Source organism: Sinohyriopsis cumingii, chromosome 2 (genome assembly GCF_028554795.1).
Source record: "Sinohyriopsis cumingii isolate HCF-2022 chromosome 2, ASM2855479v2, whole genome shotgun sequence".
NCBI classification, from domain to species: Eukaryota; Metazoa; Mollusca; class Bivalvia; order Unionida; family Unionidae; genus Sinohyriopsis; species Sinohyriopsis cumingii.
Window position 1 is genome coordinate 40,424,222 of NC_142962.1, and position 12,895 is coordinate 40,437,116.

At 32.6% G+C, this 12,895-nt stretch overlaps 1 protein-coding gene across 1 annotated transcript in view; it reads left to right on the forward strand.

Annotated features, from left to right (window-relative positions):
* The window catches only part of LOC149804700 (uncharacterized), a 190,878-nt gene that overhangs the window by 68,159 nt on the left and 109,824 nt on the right, over positions 1-12,895 (forward strand). The window contains exons 8-10 of the mRNA XM_089943218.1: positions 3,777-3,999; positions 4,869-5,017; positions 10,792-10,977. Of these exons, the coding sequence (XP_089799344.1) occupies positions 3,777-3,999; positions 4,869-5,017; positions 10,792-10,977 (558 nt within the window). The remainder of the gene's footprint in view (positions 1-3,776; positions 4,000-4,868; positions 5,018-10,791; positions 10,978-12,895) is intronic.

Below are 12,895 nucleotides of genomic sequence, written 5' to 3' on the forward strand. Positions count from 1 at the left end.
AGTGTACATATTAATAATTCTACCATATTCGTGTACATATTAATAATTCTACCATATTGGTGTACATATTGATAATTCTACCTTATTGGTGTACATATTGATAATTCTACCATATCAATGTACATATTAATAATTCTACCATATTGGTGTACATATTGATAATTCTACCGTATCAATGTACATATTGATAATTCTACCATATTGGTGTACATATTAATAATTCTACCATATTCATGTATATATTAATAATTCTACCATATTGGTGTACATATTGATAATTCTACCTTATTGGTGTACATATTGATAATTCTACCATATCAATGTACATATTAATAATTCTACCATATTGGTGTACATATTGATAATTCTACCATATCAATGTACATATTGATAATTCTACCATATCAATGTACATATTAATAATTTTACCATATTGGTGTACATATTGATAATTCTACCATATCAATGTACATATTGATAATTCTACCATATTGGTGTACATATTAATAATTCTACCATATCAATGTACATATTAATAATTCTACCATATTGGTGTACATATTGATAATTCTACCATATTGGTGTACATATTAATAATTCTACTGTATTGGTGTACATATTGATAATTCTACCATATTGGTGTACATATTGATAATTCTACCATATCAATGTACATATTAATAATTTTACCATATTGGTGTACATATTGATAATTCTACCGTATCAGTGTACATATTGATAATTCTACCATATCAATGTACGTATTGATAATTCTATGATGACAGCCAGGTTAAAGTCACTGAATGAAGATATGGCAATGAAGATTTAATTTATTTTGAGGTTGAATTAATGACAAAAGAGACTAAATTGGTACAAATACACAATTTGTCAATTAGAGAGTGATTTATTAAGTAGTAAAAGGAAAGATTATTATTTACTATCCTAAATGCTGGTATATAATGAGTGAACAAATACTTAAATCAGGGCAAGATCTGAAGTGGAAAATTCTATGGTGCCGATCATTTCAGGTTAACCAGATATTCAAACAAGTTAATATTTTCATGAGTTACTCAAGCACATGATGAAACTTATATTGCAATAATGTAAGTGTCCAAGGAAAATATCATAGAAAATTTTGAAACTGGCAGACAACAAAGTTAAGGTGGCAAACCTGTTGAAGCAAATAAGAATATCTTATATTTATTTTACATTACTTGTTCATTATACTTTTCCTTTGTCCCTTTCCTTTCAAATGTTGTGTGGTCCCCAGATTTTGGAGGGTGGGAGACACAGCGTCCCCTGCCCATGGTATCTGAGATATGACAGTGGCATTTAGTATTGGGGGGGGGCTCTGTTATTTTCATTACAGGTGCTAAAATTATATCAGGAATAAAGTAAATCAACATGTTTAAGTGCTAGAAGATTTATTTATAATGAAATGTATACCTTGATGTACTACAGATTTCTAAATGATTTATACTGTGTAAATAGTTTAATTTAATTGACAGGTTTGATATCTTCTAGATCAGGCATTCATGTTTACACAAAGAACTTCAATGGGATTATACTGACAGACTGATGTAATATTTACTCAGGATTGGCTCCTGGAAAAGCTCTATTTTTCAGCTGTCTGTTTCATGTTCACTCATTGGATCTAAGGAAGTTTTCATTGAAAAACAAATATTTGTCATGATTTAAGGCAACTGGTGATATAATTATTTAAATGATTAATTTACATGCCTCCCAGTATGCCATTTTAAAGCTTAAATTGTTGGTTAGTTTAACAGGAGAGTGGGGGTGGGGATTAGTGCTAAAGTGTATATTGAATCTTACAACCTTATAATAAAATAGTTTAAAAATCCCTATTAGCATCCTTATGCAATAGACACTCCTATACCAAGGTACCTGTCTACAAAGGACAATCATCAATTCATGATTTTATTAAAAATGTATTTTGTGTAGATAACACCTGTCTAATACTAACAGTGGATGCTGATTTTATTCTATTGGTTCTTGTCTACCATGCATGAGGAAATTTCATTGTTGTTTAATTTTCAGTTTTTGCAACCAAGTTAATAACTGGAAAAAAGTTATCTTGTGGGGATTTAATGAAATGTCAATGGAAAATTGTGACATGTAAATATGGAAATATTTAAAATAATAAATTTACCTAAAAATGAATAGTGACAAATATTTCACTGAACATGATGTTCTACCTTGTCAAAGAGTGTCGTGCTGTGGAAGATTGGTATTTTTGTATTTGCTTACTTACATTTTTGAAACACTGTGGAGATCTTACAATGTCAGAATCCATGCTTAGTAGAAGAGAGCTCATTCTCAGTACCTGGTAATCTTTACAATTTGCTGATCCAAAAAATGTTTGAGGGAAATGTCTGAGATGTTCACGTCTCAATTTCTCATCAGCATGAGTTCACTTTGGTTCATGGATTCCATTTGGTCAGGGCATTCATTGAGATTCATGGGTCCCATTTTGTCAGGGGATTCACTGAAATTCATGGGTCCCATTTGGTCAGGGGATTCATTGAGATTCATGGGTTCTTTTGGGGCAAAGGATTCATTGAGATTCATGGGTTCTTTCTGGGCAAAGGATTCATTGAGATTCATGGGTCCTTTTTGGGCAAAGGATTCATTGAGATTCATGGGTCCCATTTGGTCATGGGATTCATTGAAATTCATGGGTCCCATTTGGTCAGGGGATTCATTGAGATTCATGGGTCCCATTTGGTCAGGGGATTCATTGAGATTCATGGGTCCTTTTGGGGCAAAGGATTCACTGAGATTCATGGGTCCTTTTGGGGCAAAGGATTCATTGAGATTTATGAGTCCCATTTGGTCAGGGGATTCAATGAAATTCATGGGTCCTTTTGGGCAAAGGATTCATTGCTGCAAAACCTTAAAGTTAAAGATCTAATGAAACAGGAACAAGAAAGAAAATAAGACCCAAGCTCCATCTACCAATCTCATTGCTAATATCAATGTCATTTTTCATAAAATAAATAATGAAAAATTATGAAAAGAAAAATTAACATTGTATCTTGTTTGGGCAAATAATTCTTTCACTTCTGATTAGGTATATATTGGATGTGTTTACAGGTCAGAATGAAACATCTCCATATACAATTTTTAAAAAAATCTATATGTTCTAAAAATAATTTGTAAAACTACCAATTCTAGCTTAAAATCCTCAAAAACAAAGTTGATTTCATGATTTGCAGAAAAATCAGCAGTTATCGGTAACCTGCTTAATTTTTGGACAAGCTATCATCTGTACAATGGAATCTTGTTCATTAGTAGTCTTGATCTTTGATGTTTGACTGTATTCACAATTGCCAGTGTATTTCTGGATCTTTGATGTTTGACTGTATTCACAATTGCCAGTGTATTTCTGGATCTTTAATGTTTGACTGTATTCACAATTGCCAGTGTATTTCTGGAGCTTTGATGGTTGACTATATTCACAATTTCCAATGTATTTCTGGATCTTTGATGTTTGACTGTATTCACAATTGCCAGTATATTTCTGGATCTTTGATGTTCAACTATATTTACAATTGCCAGTATATTTCTGGATCTTTGATGTTCAACTGTATTCACAATTGCCAGTGTATTTCTGGATCCTTGATGTTTGACTATATTCACAATTGCCAGTGTATTTCTGGATCCTTGATGTTTGACTATATTCACATTTTCCAATGTATTTCTGGATCCTTGATGTTTGACTGTATTCAAAATTTCCAATGTATTTACAATTTCAGAGCATTGTCAGCACCTATTAATTATGAGGACTTCATGAACCAGCCAATCTTTGGAGACTTTGACTATATGTTGGGGGAAGAGGAACCTGAACCTAATGGCCAGGTGTATGTGACATTTGATGATGAAGGGGTTAGTGAGGAGCAGACGGAAACAGATGTAAAAAATCTGGAAGGACGATTGAAAATGTCATTTCAGCAGTTGAAAGAACAGTTACTTGGCAGCGTATGTTACACTTTATTGCTTCTGTCTGTTCTAAGTACCAAAATAACATCTTAACACACCTGTCTTCTAAGTACAAAAATAACATCTTAACACACCTGTCTTCTAAGTACAAAAATAACATCTTAACACACCTGTCTTCTAAGTACAAAACTAACATCTTAACACACCTGTCTTCTATGTACCAAATTAGCATTTTAACCCACCTGTTTTCTATGTACCAACATGACATCTTAACACACCTGTCTTCTATGTACCAAAATAACATCTTAACACACCTGTCTTTTATGTACCAAATTAGCATTTTAACCCACCTGTCTTCTAAGTACCAAAATAACATCTTGACACACCTGTCTTCTAAATACCCAAAATAACATTTTAACACACCTGTCTTCTAAGTACCAAAATAACATCTGAGCTCACCTGTCTTCTGAGTACCAAAATAACATTTTAACACACCTGTCTTCAAAGTCTCAAAATAATATTTTAAACCACTTGTCTTCTTAGTACCAAAATAATATTTTAACACAATTGCAATTATAATGTGCACTCAGATCAGTCAAACTTCAAAATTTATGGCAGTAAAATTCATGACCTGCTGTTGTAAATTGTGTTATCATCATGATTTCATCATTTTTCCTGTAGCATTGATAACACTGTGTCATAGAGAACTCATGCTTCTTGACAGAGACAATATAATTGACAACCTAATTGTTGTATTGTATTCACGAAAGGGTATTTCACATAGTTTTTGTCCTAATTCACAAAGTTGTTGTAAATGAATTGCTAAGTAAATGATAAATGTGTAAAATGTGCATTGTAATTTATTTTAAATATGGTTTTAATGGATCACCCATTTTATTGCTGTATAGTATGTTGGGATGGAAAATTTCCAGCAGTTCCTTGCAGACACAGCAGGAAGTCAGCTTGTCAACTTCTGGCTTGACTGTGAGTTTTTCAAGGACACCATGGAAAACTGTGATGAAGTGGAGATTATGGAAAAACGGAACAGTCTATTCAGGTAGTAACCTCCTTGTAACAAACTCTTTCTTTAATACCTTTAGCAAAACCAGGGATTGTAGTATGTGCAATCACTCATGCAATTTGCTGAAAATAAAGAGACATTACTGAGAAAGCCCAGTCTATGTGGATACATTTCTGTCCATATATATTGGCCAGATCACCTCTTTTAGAAGGAAAGACAAATAAATTCATTCTACAGTCATCTGAATTGGATATTTCTTTATATTCTGGTGCATGATAATGTACATATTTATCCAAGTTCAAAATTAAAGTCTTCAGGAGAACAGTGTGTGACAAAGTGTATGGTTTGGGTAGGGTGCTCCCAATATTTATTTAAACTATTATAGAAGTCCCAACCAGGCTCTATTTTGTTGGAAGTTAAATTTAGTGAAAGATGGAGGTAAAACTCTGAGCCCCTAGTCAGCAATGCCAACGGTTAGATGGTTAAACATACAAAAAGGTTGAAATTTAATGAATAACAATTTAATAACAATTCAGTAATCAAATCACTCAAATTTCCAATTCCACTCATTCCACTCGACCCTTTAATAAGCATATTGCATCACTTAATTAGCAGTATGAGATTGATTTTCACCTGTCCTTGTATTTCTACTCATCTGTGGTATCCTTTCTCTCTCCTATTTCTTCAAATTCCTTCTCCTCTTCCTCCTCGACCATTCTCCAAATTCCTTCTCCTCTTTCTCCTTGACTTTCTCTAGATTCCTTCTCCTCCTCTACTTCCTCTCACATGACTACACTCCACTGACTTCGACTGTCTCTGCTACAGTCTCAATTTTGTCTCCAACTCTTGAAGACTTGGGACTCAATGGAACTGGCATTTCTCAGTCCCCTAGAAAGCTTCCTGTGAAAACACAATGATGGTACAGTCTTTTTCCTTAGCTCTCTTATCTCACATGACACCCAGCCTATCATTAGATAATGGCTATTAAATTTCTTCAGTCACACATTTGTTCACATTGAGATACCCATACATTCTTGTATGTTTAAAACAAACATCCTAATACAGCATGGTATCAATTACTTCTTATACATACATCAATAAATTCCATCACATCAGTACATATTCCTAATCCCATTATGCTAAACAATATCAAAATAATCAGATGCATTTCTTTGCCTTACACTCATACAAAATATGCAACTATTCAAATATCCATGCTCTGTTACATGCATACATCCATATTAACTAATCTTACATACTTCAACCATTTTCCAAATTCACAATTCATGCATGTGTAAATTCTAACATAATGCATTAATAAATGCACTGGTTTACTACAAAGTAACCTAATAGCAAATTACAAAATTAATTCTGACCACAAGCTAACAATCTACATAATTCTGCCTCACATCTAATAATCTTCTACCTAAGGCTCAAGCCCATTTCTCAAATTTGCATGTAAATGAAACACTGCAAAGGTAATTCTTGATACTAAACAATGCTAGTAATTAAGTGTACATACTACAAATAATTACAATTATGCTGCCATAATATTCTGCAAAATCAAGCAAATAACTTACTGACCTTTTCAAAGCTTTGTCTTTCTTTAGAATCTACCTCTTAGTTCTGCCACCAGATTACGAATGGCTTCTTTCTCGGAGTAAACCCTATTGATCTGCAATCCTTTCAGGTAAACACTGAATTACTCTCATGAGTTGGGAAGGTGATATTCAGGTCTGAATTGTACTCATGTCCTCTGTATCAATTTTTGGTTGGATATCACTGTGGACTGATCCAATCAAACTTGGCAGACAGTGTCTCTCTTGCTGTCTGTCAATGTGGGGATGGATAAGAACTTGCCTCGTTCACCCTGTGGACTTTCCTTTTGATACTTGAACTAACCTTTAACATATAGGTGTGATAATGGCAAGCCTTTGTTAAGTGACATGACCAGTCACCTTTGCTAACTCAAGTTTCTTGTCTCTGGCTGGTCATGGAAGCCTCATGTAAGAGTTCAACACTAACCCTGTGGCAATGTTTAGAGATCAGACACAATACCATGATAATATTCCCAAGACAGGTAGATTATAGCTTATACATGGGGCTTAGCAAACATGACCCAGTGCTATAAATAAAACATACACTTGTCAAATTAGTATACAGTATACTAAAAAGAAAGCAAAAATTATGATATATTCTGTTTATGTAACTCTAAAGAATGGCTCACATTCCCCTTGTCATGGTTTTGACAAAAATGGTAGTTATGAGAATACACAGGGTTGTGAGATTTGTTTGGAATGAAATGTTGATGCTTAATAAATGTACATGAATGTTGCTTTTCAGAGAAACATTTGAATTACAGTCAAAACAATCAATGGCAGCCACCCAAGGGAAAAAGTCAAACTTACTTTTGTATACAGGTGACCTTTGGAAGCAGGTTCACTTTTCAGACTTGATTTTTGAAAAAATACCATGCACCAAATGCCATTCTTATTATTATGATCATTATCATTAGTAGTAGCGGTAGTAGTAGTAGTATTATTGTCATCATTATTCAACATGTTTAGTTTATTGCACTATTCAACATAGGCATAAAATAAATGCTGCTGTTCTTCTTTCCCAAAGTTACCTTCTGCATAAGAATACTGTATCCTCCTTACTTTAATCCAACCTGTAAATTATACCATCATTAACTCTGAAAAAAAGCAATAAACACTGATCATAGTTTGCTTTGTGTACAATGGCAAAACCACTAATTTCACTACTAATTGACAGCACACACATAATTCTGGGACAGGATTGAGTTTTTGTTCAGCCAATTTGTATGATTAGAATTAAGACAGCTCTTCACACTTCAGACAATATCTGGATTAACCAGTTGCTTAACTTGCCAAGATAAATGACAGTCACTTTATGTCAGAAGTCTATGGTGCATAAGGAAGAAAAAGAAGCTCAGTGTGGCTATTATTAGTTTATATGAACCAAATCTTTGATTGCCATTACTGTCAATTTTTGTAAATCTTGTATGACCCCACATCCCCATGAAAATGGATGTAACTTGTATCTCCTTGGAGGTTAATGTTTATTTTAATCAGAGATGTATGTATTCAATGACAGATCAAATAGATGAAGATACTGACATATAACTGTCACACTGGCACAAAAGGTGACTCCCAACCAGGATACCTTTTCTGTTTTATTGCTAGATCATTTTTTCAATTAATATAATGAATGGTTCATTTTCTTCAATTCAGAACAAATATATGTTTCAAAGCAATGTTTACACCAGGAAATTTTGTTTTAAAAATCTTAGCCCCCCCATCCCCCATTAAACGGTCAGTCCCTAATGATAAAAACTTCATTGCTTTCAGATTTGACCTATTGACTGACACTTTTGATTTACACTGACCATGTGACTTGAGTACAGTGAGATAAGAGATGTTTCCACTGTACATTTATGTATAAAATATGTCCATGTGGAAATTAGAATTGCCATTGTGACCAGGTGACTGCTATATTAAGGTCACAGTTAGGACAGGTTTGACTGACTTGCATTGTTTCTATAGCACAACATTCATTTCAACCTTGTCCTCCTTTACAACAGGTTCATGAAAAAGACCAGTAGTAATAATTAAGCTATTTGCTGTGTATTGGTTGATATTGAATGTGTATTGGCTGATATTGTATGTATATTGGCTGATATTTATGTATATTAGCTGTTATTTAATGTGTATTGGCTGATATTGTATGTGTACTTGCTGATGTTTAATGGGTATTGGCTGATATTGTGCATGGACAGTTTGCTCAGGTGGAGCTAGTGCATTTCTGCCAGAGTATCTTCTCCTATTGATATACAAACCAATACACTTTCTGTAATTACTGATATTGATATACATACTAATATACTTTCTGTAATTGCTGACATTGATATACATACTAATACACTTTCTGTAATTGCTGATATTGCTATACAAAATCAATACACTTTCTGTAATTCCTGGCATTGATATACATACTAACACACTTTCTGTAATTGCTGACATTGATATACAAAACCAATACACTTTCTGGAATTGCTAACATTGATATACATACTAAGACACTTTATGTAATTGCTGACATTGATATGCAAAACCAATACACTTTCTGTAATTGCTAACATTGAAATACAAAACCAATAAACTTTCTGTAATTGCTGACATTGATATACAAAACCAATACACTTTCTGGAATTGCTGAGATTGTTATGCAAAACAAATACACTTTGTGTAATTCTGACATTGATATACGTACTAATACACTTTCTGTAATTGCTCATATTGCTATACAAAACCAATACACTTTCTGGAATTGCTGACATTGATATACATACTAACACACTTTCTCTAATTGCTGACACTGATATACAAAACCAATACACTTTTTGTAATTGCTGACATTGATATTCAAAAACAATACACTTTCTGGAATTGCTGACATTGATATACTTACTAAAACACTTTCTGTATTTACTCATATTGATATACAAAACCAATACACTTTTTGTAATTGCTGACATTGATATTCAAAAACAATACACTTTCTGGAATTGCTGACATTGATATGCAAAACCAATACACTTTCTGTAATTGCTGATATTGATATACTTACTAAAACACTTTCTGTATTTACTCATATTGATATACAAAACCAATACACTTTCTGGAATTGCTAACATTGATATACATACTAAGACACTTTATGTAATTGCTGACATTGATATGCAAAACCAATACACTTTCTGTAATTGCTAACATTGAAATACAAAACCAATAAACTTTCTGTAATTGCTGACATTGATATACAAAACCAATACACTTTCTGGAATTGCTGAGATTGTTATGCAAAACAAATACACTTTGTGTAATTCTGACATTGATATACGTACTAATACACTTTCTGTAATTGCTCATATTGCTATACAAAACCAATACACTTTCTGGAATTGCTGACATTGATATACATACTAACACACTTTCTCTAATTGCTGACACTGATATACAAAACCAATACACTTTTTGTAATTGCTGACATTGATATTCAAAAACAATACACTTTCTGGAATTGCTGACATTGATATACTTACTAAAACACTTTCTGTATTTACTCATATTGATATACAAAACCAATACACTTTTTGTAATTGCTGACATTGATATTCAAAAACAATACACTTTCTGGAATTGCTGACATTGATATACATACTAACACACTTTCTCTAATTGCTGACACTGATATACAAAACCAATACACTTTTTGTAATTGCTGACATTGATATTCAAAAACAATACACTTTCTGGAATTGCTGACATTGATATACTTACTAAAACACTTTCTGTATTTACTCATATTGATATACAAAACCAATACACTTTTTGTAATTGCTGACATTGATATGCAAAACCAATACACTTTCTGTAATTGCTGATATTGATATACTTACTAAAACACTTTCTGTATTTACTCATATTGATATACAAAACCAATACACTTTCTGTAATTGCTAACATTGAAATACAAAGCCAATAAACTTTCTGTAATTGCTGACATGGATATACAAAACCAATACACTTTCTGTAATTGACGACATTGATATGCAAAACCAATAAACTTTCTGTAATTGCTGATATTGATATACTTACTAATACACTTTCTGTGTTTACTCATATTGATATACAAAACCAATACACTTTCTGTAATTGTTGATATTGAGATAAAAACCAATATACTTTCTGCAATTGCTAATAGTCAAATTTGTTTCATTTATACAGGGATATTAAGGACAAGTACAAACTAAATCTTACCAAAGATGCTAAGGAACAAATTGCAAGAGCTTCCAGTAATTCTACTCTGAGTCACACCATTTTTATCCGCACCCAGTATGATGTCCTCCGTAGACTACGAGCCTACTGGGTACCAAGATATATTCTTCATCAGGAGCATTTAAAAGCCTATGAGTAAGTTTTGTCCATCACTAATATTAAAAAAAGCCTATGAGTAAGTTTTGTCCATCACTAATATTAAAAAAAGCCTATGAGTAAGTTTTGTCCATCACTAATATTTAAAAAAGCCTATGAGTAAGTTTTGTCCATCACTAATATTTAAAAAAGCCTATGAGTAAGTTTTGTCCATGACTAATATTAAAAAAAGCCTATGAGTAAGTTTTGTCCATCACTAATATTAAAAAAAGCCTATGAGTAAGTTTTGTCCATCACTAATATTAAAAAAAGCCTATGAGTAAGTTTTGTCCATCACTAATATTAAATTAAATTCTTGTTCAGAATGCAGAGATGGGACATGCATAATTAATTAATGTATTTGTATAACTTTATCCATAGATTCATTATTATCATATTTAACTGTAAAGGAATTTGATAAATATATTCATGAGATTCATGAAACTTTCTCATTGCCTTAATTTGCATGTATGATGTTAATATATGCATCAGTAAAAGTGACAGAAGTCTAGTTGATTCACTCAACTTGCAAATATATTTATGTTTGTGAATGTTCTAAAGTTTATGATATGGTACTTGTACTTTAAAGTGAAGGAAACAGTTATGGGATATTTCAAGTAGTTGTGTGTCCAGCCTTGACTTTACATTAATTATTTTATACTAAAATAGGTCTGAATATTAATTTTATCACATATCTACTGGATCTAAAAATGTATAAGGTGCATCAGACTGTGATCAAGGGTAGATCCAGATCTTCTGGTGTATAAGATACTAACAGATCATTGTCTATACTCTGGTGTAGAAGATATTAACAGATCATTGTCTACACTTTGGTGTATAAGATATTAACAGCTCAGTGTCTACATTCTGGTGCATAAGATTTTAACAGATCATTGTCTACACTCTGGTGTATAACATATTAACAGATCATTGTCTACACTCTGGTGTATAAGATATTAACAGCTCAGTGTCTACATTCTGGTGTATAAGATTTTAACAGATCATTGTCTACACTCTGGTGTATAACATATTAACAGATCATTGTCTACACTCTGGTGTATAATATACTGACTGATCAGTGTCTACACTCTGGTGTATAAGATATTAACAGATCATTGTCTACACTCTGGTGTATAATATGCTAACAGATCATTGTCTACACTCTGCTGTATAAGATATTAACAGCTCAGTGTCTACATTCTAGTGTATAAGATTTTAACAGATCATTGTCTACACTCTGGTGTATAACATATTAACAGACCATTGTCTACACTCTGGTGTATAAGATATTAACAGATCATTGTCTACATTCTGGTGTATAAGATTTTAACAGATCATTGTCTACACTCTGGTGTATAAGATATTAACAGATCATTGTCTACACTCTGGTGTATAATATACTAACAGATCATTGTCTACACTCTGGTGTATAATATACTAACAGATCATTCTCTACACTCTGGTGTATAAGATATTAACAGATCATTGTCTACACTCTGATGTATAAGATACTAACAGATCATTGTCTACGCTCTGGTGTATAAGATATTAACAGATCATTGTCTACACTCTGGTTGAAATAATAAGTAGAACAAGTATGATCTATACCCTTATCTACAGGCACATTATTTTGCAAAAGATCGAACTTCAAGCGGTTAACAGATGAGGTAATACACTCCCATTTACAGGTAGTCTGCTTTTGTAAGATCAATACACACATGTACAGGTAGTCAGCTCTTTTTAGATCAATACACACACATTTATGGATAGTCTGCTTTTGTAAGATCAATGCACACACATATACAGGTAGTCAGCTTTTGTAAGATCAATACACACATTTACAGGTAGTGTGCTTTTGTAAGATCAATGCACACACATGTACAGGTAGTGTGCTTTTGTAAGATCAATACACACACAT